The sequence below is a fragment of the Camarhynchus parvulus genome, chromosome 3 (assembly GCF_901933205.1).
Source record: "Camarhynchus parvulus chromosome 3, STF_HiC, whole genome shotgun sequence".
Classification (NCBI taxonomy): Eukaryota; Metazoa; Chordata; class Aves; order Passeriformes; family Thraupidae; genus Camarhynchus; species Camarhynchus parvulus.
The window spans coordinates 91667159-91693218 of NC_044573.1; the positions used below are offsets into that span (position 1 = coordinate 91667159).

At 39.0% G+C, this 26060-nt stretch overlaps 1 protein-coding gene across 2 annotated transcripts; it reads left to right on the forward strand.

Moving 5' to 3' along the window:
* The first annotated feature begins 1558 nt into the window (after positions 1-1558).
* On the forward strand, positions 1559-19121 carry LCA5 (lebercilin LCA5). 2 transcript variants are annotated; one of them, XM_030946415.1, is made up of 11 exons: positions 1559-1673; positions 1965-2036; positions 2139-2260; positions 2832-2892; positions 6389-6770; positions 9251-9780; positions 11272-11409; positions 12620-12716; positions 13829-13974; positions 15849-15987; positions 17789-19121. In XM_030946415.1, the coding sequence occupies exons 5-11, from the start codon at positions 6572-6574 to the stop codon at positions 18586-18588; spliced, it is 2049 nt and encodes a 682-aa protein (XP_030802275.1). In that variant the 5' UTR covers positions 1559-1673; positions 1965-2036; positions 2139-2260; positions 2832-2892; positions 6389-6571; the 3' UTR covers positions 18589-19121. The 2 variants fall into 2 exon arrangements, with proteins under 2 accessions (XP_030802275.1, XP_030802276.1); XM_030946416.1 differs by lacking the exon at positions 2832-2892.
* The last annotated feature ends 6939 nt before the right edge of the window (positions 19122-26060 follow it).

The following is a 26060-nucleotide window of genomic DNA, read 5'->3' on the forward strand; positions in this document are numbered from 1 at the left end:
GCTCCACCCAAATTCTTGTGTCACTTTCATCACTGTGCTAACATAACATACTCCAGCAAGTGAAGCAAGCAAGATCTCCTGTTTCCTTTTCTTTTCCTCTCTCCACAAAGAAATTTGCTTAACTACTTTTTTTAATAAAGATTAGCATTAGGGGAAAAAAAAATAGCAGTAACCTGGAGTAACAAAAGCCAAGGTTTAGAAACCCTCTTACTTTTTTGTGGAATCAACCACAACAGCCTCATTACATTGGGCCTGCCTTCGAATCCAAGCCTTTTTGCCAGCTTTTTGCAATACTTTCATCCTTCAGTACAATCCATTCCTGCTGCTCCCCTTTTGCTCTCATCCCTGACCTGTCATTATCCCCAGGTGCCACCCTGACCCAAACCCTTGTGTTCAAACTGGCAATGCTAGAATGTGCCCAAGGCTCCCCAAAGGCTTCCTTGGTCCCAGTGCCCGGAGGGGACATGATGGGTCTCAGCACTGCGGCAGGCTACTCTGCTACCCTCATGCTCCCAGGCAGCTCTCTGAACAAAATCACAGAAATAATTAGGTTGGGAAAGACCTCTGAGATAATCAAGTTCAACCTATGACCGAACAACACCATGTTAATTAGAACATGGCACTAAGTGCCACATCCAGTCTGTCCTTAAACACCCCAGGGATGGTGACTCTACCACTTCCCTGGGCAGCCTATTCCAATGTCCAATCTCCCTTTCTGTGAATAAATGCCTCCTAAAGTCCAATCTAAACCTCCCCTGGAGCAGCTTGAAGTAAGCTATGTCCTCTTGTTCTGTCATTACCTGCCTGGAAGGAAAGGCTGACCTGGAAGGAAAGGCTGACCCCCACCTGGCTACAACCTCCTTTCAGGCAGTTGTAGAGAGCCAAAAAGCCTCCCCTGAGATGCCTCTTTTCCAGGCTAAACACCTCCAGCTCCCTCAGCTGTGCTCCAGACCCTTAACCAGCTTCATTGCCCTTCTCTGGACTACTCCAGCACTTCGATGTCCTTCTGTAGTGAGGGACCCAGAACTGGACACAGCACCAAGGGATGGCCTCACCAGTGCTGAGTGCTCACAATCACGGCCCTGGCCCTGCTGGCTCCACTATTGCTGATACAGGCCAGGTACCTCTCGGCCACCTTGGCACACTCTGGCTCATGTTTACCCGGCTGTCAGCCAGCACCCCGCGTGCTTTTCCATGGGCTGCTTTCTTTCGATGTCACAGGGGTGCCCAACAGAACCAAGACAGTGAGGGCAGGGCAAGGTTTCCGGGCCCGCCGCTCTCGGAGCACAACCCCGGGGAGGCGGCCCTGCCTCCCCTCGGGCCGCAGCTCGGCGGAGCTCAGCTGGCCCCGGGCCCGGCCCGCAGCGCCCCCTGCAGGCGCTGCCGGGGCACAGCAGCGAAGAAAGGCAGCGCCGCACGGTTCAGCCCCTCCATATTCCCGCCTCTTTAGCAGCGCTTTAGCCAATCAGCAGCGGGAGCTAGGCCTCCCGCCAATGGAAAGAGCGGCTGCCGCCAAGCTGGCAGGGCGGACAGCCAATGGCTGACTAGAAGAGCCCGCCCCCGCCCCGCCGCCCGTTGCCGGGCAGCCGCTGTCAATGGCCGCCGCGCGGCCCCTTTAAGCGTAACGCGGCAACCGCCGGCGCGTCCTCCGGGCGGGCCGAGGGGCCGGGCAGGTACCGCCGAGACGGGCCGGGGGCGGCGGGGACATCGCGGACATCGCGGGGCGAAGGGAGCGCCACGGGGGGGGGAACAGGACCGCCGCGGGGCCGTGTTTTCCTGGGGGCTGTGGGGGCTGGGAACGGGCCCGGGCCTAGGCCTGGGGTCGGCCTCCGGAAGGTCTCGGGCCGCTGGTGTTCAGTTCCTTTCCTCCGAAGTCGTTTAGTGTATGTCGGTTTCGGTGATTGCATTTAAAATTTGCCATCGCGAAGTGCTACTAGAAAATAACATTCGATGTGTTCTTCAAGAGCGTCTCGGCTGAGTGAAGGAAAGCTGCGGGAAGCGGAGGGCTGCTCTCGGGGGTGCCTGGGCTGAGCTGGGTAAGTCCGCACGCACCGGGCTGTGGGTGGGAGTGTGAGCGACGGCACGGGCCAACGTGATGAAGTCTGATTTAGAAACATAATCTCTTCTCCCTCTTGTAGGACTGGCCTGCATGTGCTCTGTTTGAAGTGCCATTTCCTCATTTCTGACCTCGGACTTACAGCAGCTTCTTCATTTTGAGATCTGGCCCAAGTAGCATTGTGGCTTACTGGGACAGAGTCAGGTAAATGTAACATAGACTTTTAAAATCATAGAGCGTTTTAATTCACCAAAATTCAGGACAAGGCAACAGTCTTAAGCTGTGCCAGGGGAGATTTATGTTGGACATTAGGAGCAATTTCTTCCCAGAAGGGGTGGTTAAACATAGGAATGGGCTGCTCAGGGTGGTGAAGTCATCATCCCTCAAAGTGTTTAAGAAAGACTGGACATAGCACTTTGTGGCCTGAATTAGTTGACATGCTGATGTCTAGTCATAGACTTGATGATATCAGAGGTCTTTTGCAACCTAATTGATTCTGTGATTTTGTTAAAAGCTAGTAGAAAAACTGCATACAGTTAAGCCAGCAGCTGCAGTACCTAATGAAGTTTTACTTAGTCCTCACTAAAGCTTGTCCTCGGTATGTTTTGATGTCATAAAAGTAAATAATTTTGCTTGGCTCTCTTCTGTAAAAGCTAAAGTGTTTGGATATGAAAAAGGTGGATGCAGGGAGAGGAGGGAGACGAATTTCTTTTGAAATTATTCTTAAGTTCAGCACTTCAATGACTTGGATTGATGCTTTTGTACTTGTCTGCAGCTGACTTTCTTGCAGTGTCCCTGTCTCAGAGCAGGTGGAAGAACAGAGCAGGCCGTTAGAGGTCAGTGTTTGTACGGGCAAGTGCCATTCGGTGACCAGCAAAAGCACTGAGCTTCCCCTGGTGTGCGAGGGGGAAAAGGACACTCAAAGTTTTATGAGTCTTGCGCTACAGAGCTAAGGTTTGGATGCACTGCATAGGAAGAATTGCTAAGTAATTTTCCCTGCTGTCTATTGCATAATACCTGTAATCCCACGGTTCAATTTCTGTTTGTGTGATTTACTTAGGAGTAATGGGGAATCTCCTGTCACTGTTGCAGTTGTTTTGTGTTCTCTGTTTTGTCTGTCATGTCCTTTGCAGTGACCTGGTGCTTGATTGTTTTTTGTAATGATGAACATGGTTTTGATACAAAATATGTAAATAATAGCAATAGACAGAAGTAGCAGAAGTGAAGGAGTATGAAATCTTGGAAACAAAACTCTTTCTAAAGTTCATGCAAGTTCCAGATTTCCTTTGGCCACTCTGTATTGATTAGGCTTCTAAAAGCCTTGAGCTTTTGAGGGGAGAGGATTGGGATTTTGGTGGTGGTGGTGGAGTTTAGTAGACCCACTGCTAATCCATAATGTTTCACTCCTCACAATTTATTAAACCTACAGGGGAAAATATATATCTTTGAGGATCTTATTCACACGAGTTAAACTCACTTTGTAATCAACTCAAACTAGTTTGTAACAATTGGAAAGTCAGGGAACGAAAACATTTCTTAATTAAACAGTCCTTAGGCTCACTGAAGTGAAGCTCAAATATCCTAGTTATTCTTTTGTTCTCAAGATAAACTGTGCATTCTTTTGTTAATCAAATTGTATTATAAACTGTTGGAAAATTAATTTGGCAAGACTTGACAGATTAAGGTTTTTTTGTTTTGTATGGAAAATATGATAATATTACCAGTTTACGGAACTGAAAACCATTTGAAGATCCAAGAGATGTTTTTGGGTATTGCTCAAAGGAGCTTTCTTCATTTTACCTTTTTCAATTTGTTTTCATTCCATTGCTTTTCAAGTACTTCCAAAATGCATTGAAATTTCTTGTTCCTTTATATCACTGTATGTCAAAATGATACTTAGCAAAATATTCTCAGGAGTGGGGAATATCCAGAACAGGAGTGGTGGATAATTCTAATCCCCCAGTTCTTACAATTTGTTTGTTTTAAATACACTGAGTTATGAAAAGCATTCTTCAAAAAGATTATTGCCTCTTCAGTGAACTCTTGTGAGGCTATAAAATAGCTGATCAGCTTTAATTCAGTATGTGAAAGTGAGTGCTCTTGTTTTATATATATAATTAGACATGAACTGTAGGCATTTATGCTTTCCTTAAATGTAAGAATATGAGGTCTGGGCCTCCAGAGTACTGTTTTTATATCTCATATTATTTTAGTACTTTAATATAAATATATTCGTTTCTATTTTTTTGCATTCCCTGAAATTCTGTCCTGTGGAGCCAGACCTGATGCGGTCTTGCCTGTACATCCTGTAGAGAACAGATTGTGCCCAAAATGCTGCCTGATCAGGCTTGTTTTGCTCTTCAGGGAGCAAAATAACATCCATTCTGCACAGGTGTTTGTGGGGCCAGGAGTTAGGCAAGGAAGTGTTTGGGAGTAGGGAAGCACCCTGATATGTTCTAATATTCTTACATGATCTTAGTTATAGTTATGATTAGGTATGTCCTTTAGAAATATTTTTAATAACTCCACTATCTTGTAAGGAAAAAGAACAATCATTCCTGATTATCTGCATGTTCAAAATAATGATACCTTCCAGCATGTGTTTAGCAATTTCTAGGACAGGTGATCTCAAGCATAGCTTATTTAACTTTGTAGGCTTTGCAGTGAAATTTTAGTTTTTCTCAGGTTCTTTTGACATAAGTTTTTGGCATCTAATTTTTTTGGATCACTTTGAAAATATCTAGGTGTTTAAAAAACATTATTTTGGAAAATTACTTCCTAAGTAACAAAAAATACTCTTTTCCAGGTAATTCAGTATTCATTTCCAACTATCTTCCTAGTTTAGAAACCTGATGGGATATTTATTCCTCTTATTCCTTCTGTATAGATTAAGAGGCCAAATGGATCCCAGTCACTAGAGACAGAGTTGTGCTAACAGTGAACTGAGCCAGAAGGCTTGAATTTGTAATGAAAACTGTCTTGGCAGCTGACATTTCTGTTCTGCTTGGCTCTGCAATAATGCATGTATAGGCAGTGAAGGCTGAGAAGAAGGCCAAGTTTATTTTATTGGGGAAATAAAAATATAGTGAAAAAATTACAGCTCATTTATGGGTATGTTGAATGTCCTGCAGCATAGAAGAGTTTTGTCTGAAAGCATCTCAATTTTTTGGTGCGTAATTTGCTTTGCCATTTAGAAATCAGCTAGGAGGTTATGTCATTCAACAGGTGGAACTGATGGGCTCTGATGCAGGCCCTATTTATTCACCCACTAGAGGCATGATATCTCAAAGTTGGATTGAAAAGAAAGAGATGGTGAAATTAAGCTTGAAAGCTGCCAAGAGTGGTGAGAGAGCCAAAAGACAAGGGAAGCTGAGCATAGTCAGTAAAACACTTCTAAACTGTTGAGAAAATTCTTTTGACCTTCTTTGAAGGTGAAGAAAATTTTGAATGTATTTGCTCCATTACGTTTTCAGGAAGTGTCTCCAAATACAAAATAGGATGATTTCACCTTGAGATATGGGATTTTTCAGTTTGCTTTGGGCTGCAGGAGTAGCCCTTCTTATTTTATGCCTGCTTCAGATGTAATGTTTATCATGTACTGGTGGTGTGGTCTCTCTTATCAGATACAAAAAAAAGTATAAATATAGATGTAGATATATAAATACACATGACACAAACGTGTGTGCTCTAGCCAATCTTGAAGGCATGAAGCACCAGATGTTGTAGGGTATGGGAGTACTTTTCAGGGTGGAGATTGGGATAGATAGTACAGTCTCATTAGGGGTTAGGGACTGGATGTTTTCCAGACAAATGGGACAATTGATATTCAAGCCTGTTATTGAACATTGTTGGAATGTCAAAAATTGAAAATGGAAGATTTACTGAAATTCTACAAATACCTCAATTCAAGTCACACAAATAAGTTGTTAATTCATTTGGTTAAAAAGTTTTAAAACATGTCTAAATTAGTTTCCTGAATATTAACAAACTTTCGCTTGTGTTCTGTTTTGTTTTCCAAATTCTTCTTTCCCCTTCTCTAACTTGGAAGTAGTTTCTTATTCTGGATTTAGCTGTGTTACTATTCTGATTTCTCTTTTGGGATTGAAATACCTCAGACTACTGAATGTAATGCTAGTAGCATTCCTAGAGCCATGCCTGTCACATTTAATATAAATAATTAATATAAATATAATTACTAATATAAACAATAGGTAACACAGTGTGTGTCATAAGGTTATAGGAGTCATGAATAATTTTACAGCTTTTTTACCTTTCTTTCTTAAAACCAAAACCATTCTCACTGGTTTTTTTCCTCTCTCTAAATTGTTACAGAAAAATGCATTCTGAATGATAGCTACTGCTTGCTGAACTGAACTGCAGAGATCTTGTGCTTGGAGATGAAGATGATAAACCAGAGGAAATAATCCAACTGCTGCCATTGTGACAGCTAAAAGATCTTTTGTGCCAAAATGAGCAGTCTTTGAGAAAATCCTGGAAAGCCGTTAAACCTGAAAAATGGGAGAAAGAGTAAGAAGCCCAGATTCTGAGCAGGAGAGGAAATCAGACGAGGATAAAAATAGTGACTCCTATTATTCAGATGAAGGGAATGCATCTCGTTCATCCAGCCAGTCACCAGCTCTAAGCTCTCCATCTACAAACCAAGAAAAAAGACATCACAAAACACAGACTTCAAACAGCCTGTTGCACTACCAAGGTAGGTAGGTAGCAGAAATTGCTGCTTTGTAACTGCTCCAAAGAGTTAATTATCTTTGAAAACTCAAAAATGAGAAACTAGCATTAGGAGCATCTACAAATACAGTTCATGTGAATTATACTACAAATGGCAGGTAGACAGTAGCTGCTCCATTGAAAATTAAAATTAACCCTCTCCTGCATAAGGAGAAATTTTGATGATTTTCAAAATTCTACATAATTTTCTAAGCAAGTGAATATGGCTTTTATACTAGCCTTCTGTTGAATCATGCTGATGCTTTCTTTTTGTCACTGACAAAAACCTCAAGGCCAAAAACCCAAGGCATGTCCTTGCTGTGCAGTCTGTAAAAAGGAGACAACTGTTGAAATTTCCCTGACCAAATAACCTACAGATACCTATCTTGTGGAAGTCTAGTTGACTAAGCTTTACAGGATAATACTGGGACTTTAAATAAACAAAAGACTGCTAATGTGGCAAAAAAAAAAAAAACATTTTTGATGAAAATGAGGTTCAGATGGAGATTCAAAAAAAAGGTTTTTTTGCTCTTTCTCTGTGGGTAAAATATTTCCAACTTGAGATGACACAACTCCACTTTGAGCTCCCTCACAGACATAGGCTGCTTTTGTGATTGTTTGTTGGGAGGTGAACATCCCTACAAAGAAGAGTAGCATGGTTATGCAGGCCCTGGGCTGAAGTAGGGCTGTGAAGGCTTTCTGCCACGCTTGGACAGCTTCTTCTAAATAATTGTATACATTTTTCAGTGAAGTCATAGCGTGTCCTACCTTTCTTGGGCAGATGTTTTTGCTCATTGATAAATGCTTGATAGTGTGTGAATCATTTGGTCTATGTTACAATCTAAGCTGTGCCAAAAGGTCCAACCTTAAGTGTTTAATTTGCTCAGGGAATGTATCTCTACAGATCCTTAACAGTGTGGGTATCCTGGTGCAACTGGTGTTTTGCTGAGCATCTCTGTGTTCAGAAGTGGCATCTCTTCCATGGTAGCCATGGGTTGTCTGTCTGGGAACCAAAAATGGCAGTTCCACCATGCTATTTAATTTGGAGGGGGCAAATGTGTGACCAGTTCTTTGTTCATATAGCCAGAATTGAATATAATTATTACATGAAGGTAGTGTGAATGTCATGTTACATTGTCTTGAAATACACTATTCCCCAATGTAACTGAATGATCAAAAGTAAAATGTTGGTAGTGGAATTTTATGTGTGCCCTAAATAAGGAGAAATTCTTACAGGGTCTGCAAGTCTAGGGTTAATGGGAACTCCCTTAGTTGGTGATAGGAGTGGCATCATTCCTGCAGTGCATGTATTAGATAATCTTTTCACACTTGAATGTGACATAAGTGTTCTTTGTAAAGGAAGAAAACACACCTTCTTTTGTTTGCCCAAGCTGTGGAAAAAATGAGCAGCAAGCAGAAAATGAATGAGTATTTTTGCAAAATGTTTAGAGGAAATTATAAGAAGGTATTTTTAAGCTGTTATTTTTGCTGACAAGTATTCTCAGTAGAATAGAAACATGGTGAGTGGCAAAGGTAGGAGGAAGAATTAATTTGCTGTCACACACACTGTCCGTGTACATGTAACTGGACTAGTGCTGTATCCTAGCTTTCAAGCCAGAACTACAAACTGCTGCTTGGTTTGTAATTGCTTCTTTCAAATACTGATGTACCTTAAGGAATTATGCACTCTATTAATTAACTCTATTAATTCAGTCATTTTAAGAGATATTTTTAGTGGATTATATGATTCATTCTTTGAGCTTGGCATGAGAGGCACATAAGATAGAAACAAAATGTTCAGCTTTTATGTGTGGGGGGATGACAATAATAATAATAGCAATAAATAGGAATGCAAGCAATCAAATGAGAATACTGTGTGGAAAATAACTTGTGATACAAGAATAAATTACTCAGGGAAAACTGAATTTTCGTGGGATTTATCATTTTGCTTCAGAGGCTTTTTGCATTGAGCCTTTGAAATCTGCTGTTTTGTCTGTAAATATGGCAGTTGGATTTGAAAATACTACTGCATTTGTCTGAGAGAATTGCATCTGGCATAATACATAACTGGCTAATGCTCAGCTAATTGTTGCCATTTTAAAAGCATGTGATAATTTTGTATGCATTTACACTATAGTATTTATAAACCATTTCAATAAACAATATCAAATATTAACAAAATATGACTCTTATTTCTGATACAATTTGCAGATTACTTTACAAGGATCCTATAATAATGGCTGCAGATATTACCTCCTACAGTAGATCACAGACATAAATCTCCATTTTTCAGCTATCAAAAGGAGCATAAATCTCATATATATGCCTTTTATTGTCTAGTTTGAATGCTGCCATCTCTGCTAGATATTGTATGATTGTTTCAGGCAGAGCTTGGTTCCAAGGATGTCTGAATAGACAAACTGCATTGTCTAATAGTAAACACGCTTTTTATTTTTCCTCTCTCAGCCACAAAGAAATTGGATTCCAAATATGCACCAAGCAAAAGAGGGACACGGTGGGGTTTCCGTTCTCAGAGCCTCACTAGGGATTCTCCTGCAAAAGATATAGATCTTGTTACAAAAAGAGTTCTTTCTGCTAGGCTGCTGAAAATCAATGAGCTCCGAAATGAACTGACTGAACTCCACATCAAACTGGATGAGCTGCAGAAGGAAAACAGGGCACTGAAGAGGCTTCAGCACAGGCAGGAGAAAGCCTTGAATAAGTTTGAAAATACAGAAAACGAAATCTCTCAGCTCCTTGCTCAGCACAACAATGAGATTAGAATATTAAGGGAGCGCCTACGAAAATCTCAGGAGAAAGAACGTGCAACTGAGAGACGGCTGAAAGATACAGAAGATGAGCTGTACAGGAAAAAAACTGTCTTGCAGAAACTGAAAAAACTCTCTGCAGATAAGCACCTTGCTGAAAGAGATGACCTGGCTAAGAAACTAGCCTTAGCAGAGAGCAAGCTGGAGGACAGGGAAAAAAGAATTAAGGTGGGATGTCTTTCTTTTTGCAAGAAATTCTGGTACCGATATTTCTTTCCACAATGAATTGTAATTTTACACAGCTGTGGAGCAAATAGAAAACCAGTATTTTTTTGTTTTACCCATAAGTAGAATCAAGTAAATTATTTTTAAGGTGATTATATAGTTACATATGAGATAATTGTACATTCAAATTTCTCTTTACAAATTAAGCATATTTTGTCAGAATATATCCTGTGGATTTGTGCTTTTAAATGTTTTCATACCTAGCCATAACATTTCAGAAGTGGGTGCAGATATAGTAAAACTTTATGTAATTTAGTTCCTGCTTTTTAAGGGAAACAATTTGTAAAATTTTCTGGGTATTTAGGGAACTTCACACTAAAAAAAAAAGTAATAATTATTTTTTAATTTTTGAAGAGCATTCATACAGTGTTTGATTGTCCACTATTCTGCACATCTGAGAGCTCAGCTAGACAAAATTACATCATGTTTTTTTAAATACTGAAATATCTTTAGACCTTTTTACAGGTATCGATTATAAGAAATTTGTCCAATATATTTTAATTTCATCCAGCAAAAATGTTTATATTTTTTTAAACATGTCTTAAGCATGTCTACACTGTAAATATGTTTATGAACTCATCTTACATAAATTGTGTTAACGCTATTCAATCTGTTGGTAGTTGTACTATTTTGATAGTAGGTATATTTTATATATTGTATATAAATTTTATACTATTCTTAGCTTAAATTATGTCATTGAGATGATGGTTTGGTGTCTATAGTAGTAATTAAACCTAAATTATATTACAGAGATAAGATCTGGAAATCCAAGGATTAAGCTGGAGACTAAGCTTTCATAAAATAAATCCCACAGTACCAATATATAAATGGCTGAGTTAGTTAAACCACCTCATCCTGTAGTGTCACCATCTGTCATCTGTGCTTTTATGATTAGGTATTTCAGCATTTATATACTGGATCATGTTAAAATGAATCATGCCTTAAAAAGTAAGGGATTTTCTTCTAGTTTTTTCTTGCTTTCATCAACGCAGCTTCACTTAAAACAGCTATTACAAGATGAGGGCATGTAAATGAAATCATAATCACAAAGCTAGTTTCTAGTAGAAAGGTTAAAAATTCCTTCTTGTTTTCTTCCTTCTAATGCTGCACTTTCAGGGAAGGATTCTTTCTCTTACCCATCAGTAGGAGATTTGTCTTAGAGATCTGGAGATCCACTGTGGCAAGAGCCTTGCAGAAAGTAGTGTGAGTTTCTATTATGTCCTCAAATCACCTCTGAATACTCAAAAGGATGAGCTGCAGCATCTGCAGGTGCTTTGACCCCTCAAAATTAAGATTAAATGTTTATTTCAGTGTTACAGCAATGGTTGAGCCCATATCCAAACTCAAGACACTGGTTTACTCAATTTTATATAAGTAATTTGACTATAAAAATTACTTCAGTTATTAAAAAATATTATTTTGTTTTAATTGAAGGATCTGGAAAGAAATCTTGAATTAAGTAGTAGCAGTTTTCAACGAGAGTTACATTCAAAGAAAAAAAGGTTGTACGAGGCTCAAGAAGAAAATAGAGTTCTCCAAGAAGAGCTTAATCAGCTAAATCAGAAGCTGAAGGTAAAATGTGAAAAGAATTGAAGTTGCTAGCCATGTTCTGGGATTTTATCTTCAGAAGTATCTGTAATCAGGTTTGAATAGTTAACCAGTGGCTGCACTCTCTGATGTGTATTTAATTATATACAACATGTGAGTTCTTTTTTTGCATTAAATTGAAATGTTCTGTGCTCTGACCCTACAGTGTTTATAATAGGAATACCTCTGTGTTAATCATTATTGTTAGCACTAGTTAAGAAAAGCAAGATCAAATATAAAGCCAAACATTGAGAATAAACCACAAAATCTATGGAAAATTAGATTTGAAGGCTTGAATTTAAAATTAAATCTGCAGGTGTAAATAGTGCTTTGTTACTAATATACTTGCTTTAAAGTAGATTTGAATGAAGATTAATGTAATTTATTTGTGATATTCACATGTGTTGCTAAATGTGTGCAAATGTTTATTTAGACCCCACACCATCATCATTGTTGTCCAAATTCTCAATAAAAGTACTTAAAATATTGTTATGTTCTACTTAGTATATAAAGTACTTTGTTTCTGGGAGAATTTTCCTCAAACTCCAAGTGTCAGTATGTTGGAGATGAACCAGTTCACCATGTTCCCAGCTATCCAGCAAGTAGCAGTAGTGTTAGTAGCTCTAAAATGTTTAGAGTAAGAGTTTTAAGATTTGTTAGTGGAGAGTTTACAGTTTGAAAACCCTGTCATTGTCAAATGAATTCTGATAACTCACTGTTCATTTCTATATTTTATTCAGTAAATGTAGTAAAGGAAAAGTATCTCTACCTGTATGATGCGATGGGCCTCTGCTAACTGATGCTGATGTGCCCTGTGACAAGTATCATTGCTTGCTTTGAAAGGTTTAACTCTTCACAACACTTAAAATTCAGTTGTGCAGTCTATACACATGGTCTGAGTCTTGTTCATGTTTATGGAAGCACTGGCATTTAGTTTTATTTTCACTGCAGAGATCAGTTTTTTTCCTCCATAATATTTTGCTAAGGAGTATTTTGTAGGGGAGAAAGTTGTCTGTTTTCTCACGGCATAAATAGAATTAAGAATGTGTTTGTTATCCTTAAAACAGGGGATGAGACTATTATTTATTCTGTTTCTATTTACCATATCTATTTTTAATTTACTTTACAGCTTTGCTAGTGACTGGTAAATGAAATACTAGTGACTAGTTCTTATACCTGCCTCTTCCATTCACAGGAAAAAGAAAGAGAACTTGAAGCAAAAAATATATATGCTAATCGTATGTTGAAGTCATCACCTAAAAAAGACACAGATATTGTACAAAGAAAAAGAGGTAACTTGTATAAAGCAATAAAAGCGTAAAAATTATTAGCATCTTTGAAATGTCTTAGCTGGGTTATAGCTTTCATGCCACTCAGTGCTCAACCCTGGCGCTGCTTGTTCAAGCACATTTATGTTTTTGCACTTCTTTCAACACAGCACTGGTTACAAAGCATTGGGTTTTTGTCTGTTCTGTAACACAGCAGAGCCAAAACACTGAACTTCACCAAACAGCAGTTTTAACTACTTTCATACCAGAACTTCCTCAGTAAAGGAGGAGGGGAACGTTGGTAGTAAAATCTCCAGTAGATGATAGATAATATTTACTCTACAATAAATTAGACAGGCTTTAAAAATACGTATCTTCACTGCTAAGAATATTTTTGTGATCTGTTTTATTTAGTTTTTACTAATTCAAATGTATTGTCTGTCAGATGAGCTGCACTTATTTTTTCCTCAGAGTATATGTGTCCCAGAACATAATCTTCTAAAAGTATCAGTACAGTGATTTCTTCTGGTGTGACAAGACAGTCTCAAACCTTATCCTACCCACATAAATGTGTGTATCTGTATGTGTGCTTAGGCTGTTTTCACTGGATCAGTACTTGTCAGAAGAAGCAGAAATTTATGGGACTGTTTTAAATATTTCATGCCAGTATTTCAAACAGTTTGTCTGCTGCTTGTTTTATTATAGATGCTCTACCATTATTCCATTTTAGGTTCAGATTTTTTAAATGTCATTCCATAGAGATAAGTATATGTGTTTCAAAGATTCAAGTAAGTGAATTTTAATTTTAAGAGTTTGATTCTGTGACAAGCAGTAAGATGAGTGGGATATTTTGTGGGGTTTTTTAACTAATATTCAGTGCACTATAATGACCCTATAAGTAGCATTAAGGTGGGGTTTAAATTAATTTTTTTCAGTAGAATTTTTGCATGCATATTTTTTTATGATTAGGTTTTACGGATGCTGAAAACAACTATGTGAAATTCATCAATACTTTCCACTTCCACTGACTTCAGTACAGTCTTTTGTTTGCTGCAAATCATGAAAAGTTAGAGACAGGTATATAGTGAGATATTTTCAAGTGAAAACACCATTTAATTAGTTTGTATTTTCTACAGCCAACAACCAAAATATAAAAAAGGGACTACAGCTCACAAAAAGTGTACAGACCAGTGGATGCTTCTCACCAGCAGAACTTCTTCCAGAATCAGAACTTGCCTATGGTGACTCAGCAAACAAGAAAGAGGGAATTCTTCCTAAAATAGTGAGTTCCATAAAAAATTTGAGACCCAGTCCAATTCACCTATCAGATTGTAAAATGCAGAGCTTATATTTTTGAAAATGTGTAATATACATGTGCAAATATATAGAAAATACAATTTCAAAAACATTCTGTTCTTTAAGACAAGATCTACCTTTCTAGAAATATACTCCATTTTTTAGAGAGTTTGTCATATTCTTTGTCTTACTGAGAGCCATTAGCTCAATTTATTTTTTTCTTGCCATTATTACTTCTTTGAAGTTTTTAAGACTTCATTTTCATTTTCACTCTTTTCCTTTGTTTCTAATGCTTATTTAAAGAATCTGTTAAACAGTGATGGCTGCCTTCTCTCTGTTTTCTATTTGGTCTTAATTATGGTTTCTTTTACTTTCCAGAATTATTTCACAATGCATAAATCCAACACTTCGTCTTATTGTCACAGTGCTGGTATTTCTTCTGGCTTTTCAGCTTTGTCAATATGCTTGGGGTTTTTTTTGTTTTTCCATTTCCCTTTTTAGTACAAAATAGTACCAATTAGAAGTATTGCTAGCACTTTTTTGTATTGCTAACCCCAAGCTAAAATGAGAGATTTGTAAGGTATTACAAATCAGAATGACATATCTGACAAATCAGATTCTGATACAAATTTTACAAATTCTGATTACATGAGGCTAGGACCTTTTTCCAGAAATAAAGGTCTGAGGATGGTCTTGGCTGGCTTCCTGTTAGGGCTGAAACTTTTTCATGGCAGTTTCATTTGTATGTTCTCTCTTCCCAAACCCTTTCTGTAACTATGGATGCAGTTTAATGTATTCTTCCGGTATATCCTTGGGTGAGTGAGTTACAGAACCACCCAGTTGGTACCAGTGCAGCTCATGGAGTCCAACTGTGTGTTTTCTATATGTCTATTGCTTTAAATAATGTAAATTAGATTTGGGTAGTCTAGGCTTTCATCAGTTTTTAAAGTCAAGCATTTCAAATACCTGGCCACTATCTCCTTATGTAGTTTATATTTTTTAATATAACAACGATAACCTTGTACATGAAGGAAAAATACTTGAAGGTTTTTTGGCTAACAGTCATCTTTTCTTTGTTCATTAAGGAGTAGCTATTTTTCTTAGAAAGGTGGTTTTAATCTAGAAGTTTTTGTTCTAAAATAAGCACAATATACAAAGTTAACTCCCATGTGTTGGACTATGCAGACTTTCTCTTCACTTCATTGCCATTACTTTTCTGTGTTAGTGATTTTGTTTTAACAGCAGATTAACAACTGCTGTTGTTAATACCGTTTCTGCAGGTTCTTGCTTTTTACATATGTATGTGTAGTCACTAGCTAAAATTGTCATCTGAGATTAAACCTTCCTCTTTGATTGTTTGTTACTTTATATTCCATAAATTTAAGTACCAAAAGGAAATTGTCTGAATCTACAACTGACTCATTTGAATAAAAAGGTCAGATTGTACAAGTAGAGGGCAACTAATTGCTTGCTTATTAAGAGAATATGATGGTGAAATGTGGCCTTCTATTAAACTGCCTGAAGAAGACAATGTGTGGTTTCTAAGGAGAACCACCCTGAGAGTGATAATTTTGCTTTATGGCATTGGAACTGCAACTTCCCTGAAATGTGGAATGCAGAATAGAGTTGATTGTCTATTAATTTTGTTTCAGGTGTATAAAAGTATTCTAGAGGTGATAATACTTTGGGGCCAAACCCCTGGATCATCAAAGCTGGTTTGGTTTAAGATGACTTACTAATTTTATGTTTAGCAGTAAGAATGTGATTTCAAAATGACATAGTTCTTATGATTTTGTTAAGTTGTTCATTTTATTGACTGCTTTTCCCCATCACCTTCAGTTTTCTATTAATTTATTTCAGGAAAAAGAAACTCAAGACAAAGCATGGAAAGAACAAACAGAACTCCTAAGACAAGAACAAGACAGGGAGAGGGAAGAGAAACAGAAACATTTTCAGGAAATGCAGTCCTTGGAGGAGAGGGTTCCAAAACTTCCTGACGGTAAGGAAATGGGCAGCTGAAGGCTGAAAAATGCACCATAGAATACTAATCAAGTGAGGCTGCTGGTTTCTGGTGAAAAGAGTAAAATTATTTTGCAGAGATCACTACAGTGGAAAATTATTTTCAGTTATATTATGCAAAGAAGAATCAAAAAGAAATACAGGCTATAGAATAATCCATTCCCTGTACTCAGCTGTGATTAAGTATGCAGCAGCAAAAAATGCTGTCCACAAAAAAGTATTGAGTCTGAGAGACTGTGCTTTACAAAACAAGAATGGCATAGAAGGTAAATGCTGATGTTATCTCTGACTTGCCAAATGTTATTGAGGTAGGAAGTAGATTTTTACTATTGAGATTTGAGTTACTATTTTTACTGTTGTTCTATTATAGTAGAACAAATATGTTTTCCTGAATATAGCCTTTTTTTCAGTACTTTCTACTGCCTTATATAATTTCAAATTTTAGTTTATCTTTTCAGGTCTGGTTATCTGAATCATTTGGTTTGGCTATTTGAGAAATGTCCGTTTTTATCATTATATATTAATATTGCTTTTTTATTCATTTGGTTTTCACAGCATCTTAATCACTTACATGCACAAGTCAATCTCAGGTATTTTAGATGGACTGCACCCTGTCATGTTAAAGAACTCTTTCAGTGATTGCAGTTAATGAACTGTACTACTTACTCTATATGACAAGAATTCTAAAAATCTGTAGCTGTGTTCAGAGGTAAAATCTTTGAAAAATCTTCTATCATGACTTACGTAAGCCAAGAATCTGGTTTTATGTCTCTGAATAAGATGATTTAACCTCCTTACCCATCATATGGAATAAGCTGGTATTTCCCCCACCTTACAGACAAAAACATGGCTCTTGACTTAACTTCCATAATGATCTGCTACTGAAAAGAATATCTATGTTAAATATATTAACTGAACTACTGCAATTGTTTCTGAAAGCCTGAGCCAAAGTACGGTAGATAACATGGAACTTTGTAAAAGCCTAAGTCAGAAATTTGAGTAAAGTGTTCAAAGGAGAGTGCCACTGTGTTGGAGGGACCAAGTAGTCCTTCATATTCAAGTTTTGGCCAAATATACATCTGTTATCTTGGGGGAAAAATATTTTGAAGAGAGAAATATTTGAGAAGCTTCCTCCTTCTTCTACACGTAAGCATTTCCAGGTTCTGTCCGTAAGTTCCTGCTTTGAACCTTTGGTGTCCCTTCATAGCCGTGCACAGTCACTCTGAGTCCAGCCACTGATGCACAGAACACTCATGTAAAGGTCTTTTCTGTATGCAACTGGTGCAGGGTATTTTAAATCATTAACTGCTTTAAACAGGTGATTACTCCTATGACTTTGAGGCCTGATTACTTCACAGAAATAGTTCCCTTTATGGGAAAAAAAAGAACCCACACATACATCCCAGGACTGTCCTAATGTCAGCAGTGGTGAAAAATAAAAATGAAGTTAAAAAGTTCTGCAAGTCAGAACTATTAAAATCAGTAATGTTGTATTCATTTTCATTCAAACTCAGGAAATGGGAAGGTAATTGGCAGAAATCAAATTGCTTTGAAAATTCTAAAGCATGGGTAATGTCCTTTGGAGGATGACAGTAAACTTTTATATCTTATCAGAGAACCAGGAGTGGATTTATATTTATTCTTGTAGCAGAAAAATGTCATTGTATATAGAAGAGCATGTTAGAAACTCAATGGCTTTTTTTGCTTGCATTATTTTCACAATCTTATAAGGGTATTTTAAAATTAAAACATTTTAAATATTGTTCAAAAATTTTTTGCAGAGTGGCAAAGGAAAGAATATGACAAAATTAAAAAAGAAAGCAACTTTTTATTGGATAAAGAAGAGAAAATAAAGATGGAGACAGAAATTCACAAACCTGAAGTAGAGAGAGAAAGCACTGAAACGCTGGAAGAGCGGCGAAAAAGAGAGTTCCTGCTTGCTAAAATGCAAGAAATTGATAGAGAAATTCAAAATACAACAAACACAAAAGCAACTTCCCAAGCACCACTCATAAATACAGCAAGAAAGTCTGATTCCCTGGAGAAAAAAGAGAAAATGAATCCATTCTTTGAGATTCCTGGGAAAGTTACTAATGGATTTCCTGTAAAGGACAGCCAGGATGATGGCACAAGAGCACAAGGGCAGAAGCAGCGAAGTGTAAGGACTGTAGATTTAAGTGGTGAGTTAGCATTTGGTAGTTATGTACCTTCCTTTGGGAAGGGATCAGGGAGACCAAGTTGGCTCACTCAGAAAAGTGACAAATTAGAAGAAAATGTTAAGGAAAATGAAGATTTCGATAGTAAGAAAGAAAAGAAGTCCAATTTAATGGAACAACTCTTTGGAAGCAGTGCCAGTACCATTCTTCTTTCTAAAAATAACAATACACCACCTTTGGACATAGATTGGGGCTCTAGTAATAAGCCTTTTGTTGATAAAAGCAGTAAAGTCAAAGAAGACAATGGGCTGTTTGGTGAAGGAAGAAGCCTAAACAGACACCGTCTGCAGTACACTACAAACAAGCCAGGAATTAATACCCTTGGTTCTTTAGAAGATGAAGTTGAAGAAGTAGTCTTACAGTGATCGTGTTTTATATGTTTCATATGTAAATACTGAAAAACTATTTTCTTGTACTATTTATTAGGTATAGATTTGAAATATTTCAGATTTATTGTAAAGCCTTATGAAGGAATAATTTACATAGATGGGTATGTGTATAGAGGAGAGATGCAAAGGAGAGATGCTTGGGGTTTTTTTACCTGTATTTTTACCTGTAGGCCGCTCACAGTACGCTGCTTTTCATTTGGAGTATTTCTTTAGGCCTCAGATACTTTCTTTATTGGGCATTTGGAGAACCTCTTAACTGTGCCAGGAGAAGGCATGTGTAATATCAGTCATAAAATGAGTAGAAGAGACATTCTTAGCACTGATTCTCTTAAAAAGAGTATTTTACGCTGCTGCCATGTTATCTCAGAAGAATATCCAAAAAGCACAATTAACTCAGGAACAGCTGCTCTCTCCTTTTGCATAGGTTTTTGTGGACCTTACTACCAAAAGTATAACTCTTCTCATACATTCAGATTATATTTGTTATACAATGCCATCTTTTGTAATTTCTGAATTTTCTATGTAAAATTCCAATCATTACTAAGTAATTTTTTAACAAAATGGTTTTATTAAATGAGTTGAGTAAATTTTTTGTGTGTAGATCGTCTTTAACACAAAGTTCTGACTTCTTATATTATTGATATTGGGGGTGTTGCCTTGTGAAGGCTGACCTAGAACAGAGACTAGATGGAGTTAAAGAATAAAGTAGGTATTTATTAGAATGCCTCAATGGACACGCCTTGGGCAGCACAAGAGCCCAATCAGGGCTACACCCAAGATGAACCCAAAATGGTCACAAAATGGATGACCAGTCATGGGGTCTCACACTTCTGTAAGTCTTGATCCATTTGCATATTGGTGTTAATTGTCCAATTATAGCTTCAGGTCATGAAGTCCCATTATGAAGTTACATCTTTCTTGTTTTTTTCTCTTCAGTCCACATTGCTCTTGGGCCTGAAATATGGATCATTTGTCCTTGGTCCCCAGCTAGAGAAGGAATTGTTTTGTCTACCTACCCTGTGAAAAGAGCTTACTATCCCCTAATATGAAGCTCAGAACTACACACTAAAGCAGTACAGAATCTGAAAAACTTAAAAGCTAAAACCTGAGGCATTGGGGGGAGTTGGTTGCAACTTCACTCATTATGTTATTTACTGTTTGTGCTGTGTACACAAATGAAAAAGATAGGCAATGAAGAATTTAGCACTATTCCAGGAAATAAGCTGAAGGTCATTCCTTAAACTGAAGGTCATTCCTTACTAGAACAAGAGATTTTCAAACACTTCTCTGATATGCTCTCTCTGAGCCTGATTCAAAATACACTAAAAGACAGAGAATTCTTATGATTTAAAGATGCATTGAGTCAAGATTTTTCTGAACATAGTGGCTCTTCTGAAGAGTCTTCATCTGGTGTCTTCATCATGCAGTAACTCTCTTTGTGCCTCCCATTCAGAAAGAAAATTACTCACAGATCCAGATCCAGGGTGTGGGGCAGTTCTCACCAGGTGCCCAGTAGTGAAGAGCAGCTCATGTACACCTGCTTGCTTACAATCCCAATTACATTCATTGTGGTACTACAGAACTTATCTGGCTCATTTTGTCTGCAGATGGTCAGAATGTCAGAAATATTTTAACCAACAACAGTGAATTTAACTCTGTGTTGCTTTCCTGCAATGACTTTTTGGGGTGAATACTGTGGTGTAAGAGGTAGGTGAGGGCTGTGGGTAAACACTGTGGGTGTTTGTGACTGGGTAGTTATTTGTCTTGTCCTACTTGTGGGTGGTGCTGCCGTCTGGAAGCAGGTGCTTTGCTCCTGAAGATGACATTGAGGTGGATTGTTTATTTTTATTTCCTGTGGTTGAGGATTATAAGGCATAAAACAATAATGTATCTGCTGCAGGTATTAAGGAGGGGACTGTTGGTTTTGTTTCTTTGGAAGTCAGCTCATTAACAACTGGCAAATTCCAACTATTGTGCTGAACTGATGTGCCCTGCTGTTTCAATTACAAATGTATAGTTTCTAAGCTGTTTTTTTATTATCAGCCCCTTCTTAAGCTCACAAATATTCACATCCTGTTACCAGCCTCTTCCTAAAGCAAATGCTGTGGTGACTCATACCAAAAATAAAAGGTGTATCTGCATTAGGAAGGTGAAAATAAATTGATCTGATGGAAACAGTGTCACAGGTATAATTTCTCTTTTCCTCTCATGTCTGTCCATCTCTACAGTTTATTCTTTTCTCTTGCTGCACTTTCTAGTTTTAGAGTTACTGGCAAAAGTACCATTACAGATAAAATGTGTGAAAGCACAGGTAATCTTCTTATTGTGGGGGGAAACATTTGTGTCCTTGTAACATCTGTAAGCAGCATTTCTGTTGTAGAGTAACGGTTTTCTACTCACTGGAAAAAATTTTTGCAAGATCTTAAAAGGCTCTGTAGACCTTACAAATGGGCACATTGGTCCCCTGTAGTCCTCTGGACCCCTGGTCTCAGCTGCTGTATCTGGACAGTCTGCAAGTTTTAGTGCTTTTTAGTGGTGGCAGTGTCTTAACAGCACTTGATTGACTGCAAAAAAAAATCCAGATTTGCAGTAAAAAGTAGGTCACAACAGTTTTTGATGGTGATTTGTGTATGAGTTGATGTTTTTGCCCAGTTTTGATGTTTAGACCATATGGCTATTACATCTGTTCTTGCTTTCCTTCTGAACCATCAAAGGTGATGGAAGAAATTCCTCCATTCCAACAAGGAAGGATCATTAAATTTTGATTAACAGTTTTAGTCCAATATTCAGGTTCATTATTACTGTCCTGGAAAAAATGGTCGTACAGTTCTGATTCCCAGGAGAGTGATCATCAAACAAAAGTATCTGAGGAGCATCTGATGAGGGTGTTCAGGTGTCAGGGCTCACCTGACAGAGAAAACAGGAGGTTTAAGAAGGAATATTTTTCTTTTTGAAAGAGGAAATGAACTGGTGAGTGTGTCGGGGGGTATAATAGATGTTCTGTAATCCAGAAAATATGTAAACAACTGGAGGAGAACTTGGGAGACCCTTCACAACTCTGAACTGAAGCCTCTCAGCTGAGGTAAGAAAATGGAAGTGGGAAATGCTTAAACATCTTGAATATTTTTCCCAGATCTGTGGAATATTTGGGCTAGCTAAAAAGTGGGAGCGGGGGAGGGGGGGAACTATTTTCTATGACCTTATGAGATCCTATGTTTGTGATTTTGCTTCTTCTACTGCAACCGTGCCTAAAGAGGTGAATTGCAAATCTGATGCTTCCAAAACGAGGACACAGAGAGGATGAGCTTAGGCTACTTGGTAGCCTCAAGTTCATTGCTGGTCCTGAGACGGAAGGTCTTATCCAGCCAGGCCTTTGCAATGTCAGGAGGTGAGACAGAATATCTAATCTGGCACATTAGGAGTACCAATTTGATTTTGGGGCAGGTGGCTACAGGAGCATCAGCAGGGCTTTCACTGATACTTGTGCTCTACAAAGTCCTTTGGGTGAGCCTTTGCTATTCAAGAGAATAGTAAAAAATTCTGCATAGTGCTCTGAAGCAGAGACCGGCACAAACCACTGTGGCAGACACGAGTGCCTTCAGGAGAGTCATGGTTCCAGCAAGGGAGGTTTTGTTCCCAGCATCGCATGGCTCCGCTAAGCCTGACCTACTCTTGTTCCAAGATGACAACTTTAAGCATAAGAGATGCCCCGGGTGACATTGCTCATTTATAAAATTCCCTTTTGTTGGATCAAATTTAACGTGGTCTCCTGTTTCGAATTATCTCTTTGATTAGCTGCAAAGTTTTGATGTCTGCAGGAGGAGAACAATTGCATCAGTGTGTGCTGTCAGCCGGGACTCGTGGCTGCTGGGGAGTTGCTAGGATACCTCTCTAAAAGGTACGATTCACTTGATCAACCACCAACCCAGTTTGCATGAGAACTATTATTCCTATCTTTGTTTTGTGCTAGCATCAACTGTGCATTAGATGTGCATGTGTGTTTAGAGCAAGCTACAGGTTGATTTTCATGTGTGTCCGTTTCCTCCTTTTGATATGCAATAAAACCCTCTCTGCTTCACAGCAAAGAATCCAGAGCAGTTAGAGTAGCAATTCCAGTAATCTGTAAAATGAGCATTGCTTCCAGAGGGGAACATCAGCCTAGAGAACCAAGAGAAGGTTTGACTTTGGATATGCATTTTTGGCATTATAGCTAAAGCTTCACTTTATATGTGTGAAGATGCAAGGGAATTTTAATCTCCTATGTGTTATTTTCTTTCCCCACTCTGAGCAGGGGGTTGGACCAGATGACCTGCCACTGTCCCAGCCAAAACTATTCTATGATTCTGTCATCCTTTCCACATTCCTCTGGTATTAATGCTCCCTTCCAGTGGAAATGCCTTGCACAAAGCTGCTTTGTTCCACTTGCACAAAGTTGTCTCAGAACACCTCCTGTGTGCCCAATTGTTCCTGAATATGGGAGTATTGTATTCAGGATGCAAACCCTTACCAAGTCTCTCCCCAGTAGCTGCTTCCTACATGCTTACCTTTCCAATGCCTTCTTTTTACCTCCATTTTCCTGTTTCCTGAAACGTATTGTTCAAACATTAGAGCATCTTGCCATCATTACTGTGAATCCTCTTTTGTCCCACAACTCTCTGCACTTTCCCTCAGACTTCCATAAACTCCTTTTGCTGCTTCCACCATGTCTTTCCTCTGATGGACCATCATTCCTTCCTTCTGTCTGAGCTGACTTCTGCTTTTCATCCCCTAGGCATGACAGTTATCCTCTCCCTATGTTCCCTTTATCTCCTCTCCCACGGTTTCTTTCCCCACTCTCAAGCTCCCTACGAGCTGTGTTGTGCTGTGTTCCCTCTCACCTGTGGGTGGAAGTGGTGTTGCAAGAAGGTAGGAAAGACGCTGGAAAGAGACGTGACCTTGTTTTGGAACTGAGTTGCCCACACATGAGCGCTAAGAGGCAGGTGCTGGAGCACTCTGCCCAGCGAGCAGGTACCAAGACATGGACACTACCCAGAGCACAAGGCTTGCCTGCTCAGAAGTTCTCCTCCATCTTAATTGGGGAGAGTGGCTGGCTTTGGAAGTGCCGTTTGTGTCCTTTAGGAGCTGCCCATCTTATCCCACCTCTGCAAGTCATTAGGTTTTCCTCACTGTCCTTTCTTGCCTTCTTGAAACTGCCAAGTGCTCCAGGCTGTTCTTCCCAACATCCTCCCTCAATGGCATGTCTGTGTTAGTCTGGGTATAGATACCCCTGCTGTTCCCAGTAACCGAAAAAGCTGCACATTGCTGTGCTAGGGTCTTGATGACCTGCTAATCTGAGTGCCTCTGACAGCCCTTCTGCCAACCCTCCTGCTGCTCCCACACCCCAGCCTTCCCAGTCGTTTTTCCTTTTTGCAGTGTTCTTGTCTCCACTGCTGCTCTCTGTGCTGTGATATATTGGGAGTCATGGGACTGGGGCTGTGTGCTGCTGTGTTGTGCAGAGCTTCTAACGAGCTGTAAGCTTCACAGTTTGCTGCTTAATAATTCTCATGGTAGCAAGGATGGGTAATGCAGGTGCTGTTATTCACTGGAGATCACTTAATTACTAGTACTCAGCATGAAAAAATCATGTTCAGATTGGCAAAGGGCACACACTGAACTCCCATACCTGACCTTCCTCTTGCTGTAAAGCTAACTCTGGCTTTGAATTCTCGGTTGAAACATCTTAAACTGCTGTGTGAACCAAGCACTTGAGCCTTGGGGGATGATCTTTGTTTAACAAGTAAGCATTAGTTTGACTGGTACATGGTTTTCCTTGTCTCATAACCCATCATGTACAGTAACAACAGCAGCACCTGGGTTTCAGAGGCATTTTTGACTCAACATGCTCTCTAAACCTACAGGTCTCATGCCACCCATGTGAAAACCCTGAGGAGATGAGAGGTGAAAGTGGCCTTCTCCAAGTCACAGTGGCCAGGGGTGGAAGTTAGACTAGGAATTTCCACATTGTCGTGCATTATAAGGCACTGTCCTCAATTTTCTTTGTGTATGGGCATCCTCTATCCAAGTCTCGGGTATAGTGCAGTTCTCGAACGAGTTGTGTTCAATTTTTTTTTTGCATAAAAGCATAAATCTAAGATGGAAACATTCCCAGGATTATTCTAAGGTCTTCTGAAAATCACGGCTCTCTGATATTTGGTTTGTTTCTGGTGACTACATCACAAATGCTGGCACCTGTAACATTTGTGAGCAAAGGACATAACTTCACCTTATCTGCTAAATCACAGCATCCTGCTACTACACCTGCAATCCAGTGGAGAAAAAAGCACGGTTAAAGATTGAGCATGATCAAAATTTAGAAGACTCACTGGAAATACTTAATTTTAAGCAATATTAATATTTTTATCTTCTCATCAGTTATAAATTACACTCAGGGTCTAGAGTTTCTCCAAAATGTAATCAAGTAAATCCTGATTTTAATGAGTGGCAATCACTAAACCTGGGAATAATTGTCCTGACTTTCTTAGCAGCAAAGCATTGCAGCGCCTCTTGAATTCAACGCAAGATTAATCTTCCTGGGGAAGCAGACTCTTGTCCTGGAATAATGTATCCCCATGTATAAGGTCTGCACATCAGTACATTGGAGATCAATAGCTCTTCTCCTGATTTGGCCAAATGATGGTGCAATCAGCCAGAGCTCAACTAGGAGATTGAGACAAAGTGTGTGTTGCTGTTCAAGGTACTTCATGCTTCTTGGAAGGGAACATGTTGAGTTTTATAAGTGAATCACAAAGTAATTGCAGGCTCCTGGTGGCTAAGGCTGAGACAAAGCACTGCTCACAGTGCTCTGGTTGCTCTCTGGTGCTGGTTCACTCACATGTTTCATTCCTGAGTAGCTCTTGTAATCACTGGCTGTGTACCTGCTGCTGCGCTGTGTTATCACACACTCACACAAGGAGCAGGGTTGGAAGGCACCCCAGTGGGTCACCAGGTCCAACATCCCTGCTCAGGCTGGGTCATCCTACACCACATTGCACAGGATTGCATCCAGATGGTTCTCACGGAAGGCTCCACAATCTCTGTGCAAGAATTGTTTATCTCAGATTAAAGTTTTATGAAATACATCAGGGCCTGCTTTCACTTGTGCAGACTGTCCTGGTAGTTTGATGTACCTTTCTTTCCCTAGCCATGATCTGAGGTCTTGGTCCCAACATTTATGTTGCCTGGGACAAGGATGCTTTCTCACCATAAGCAACAAATGTTTGAAAAAAGCTTTCCACAAGGTTCCTTCCCAAATTCAGAAGATATATTTATGACTCTGCATTTTATCATCTTACAGATTATTTAAGTTACTGCACGTAGGCTGTTGCTGGGCTGTTCCACGGCTGCATGAGCTGTGGGTCCCACAGCTGTGAAGCTTTCCTGTGTATCACACGAGCTCCCTTTAGAGGGCA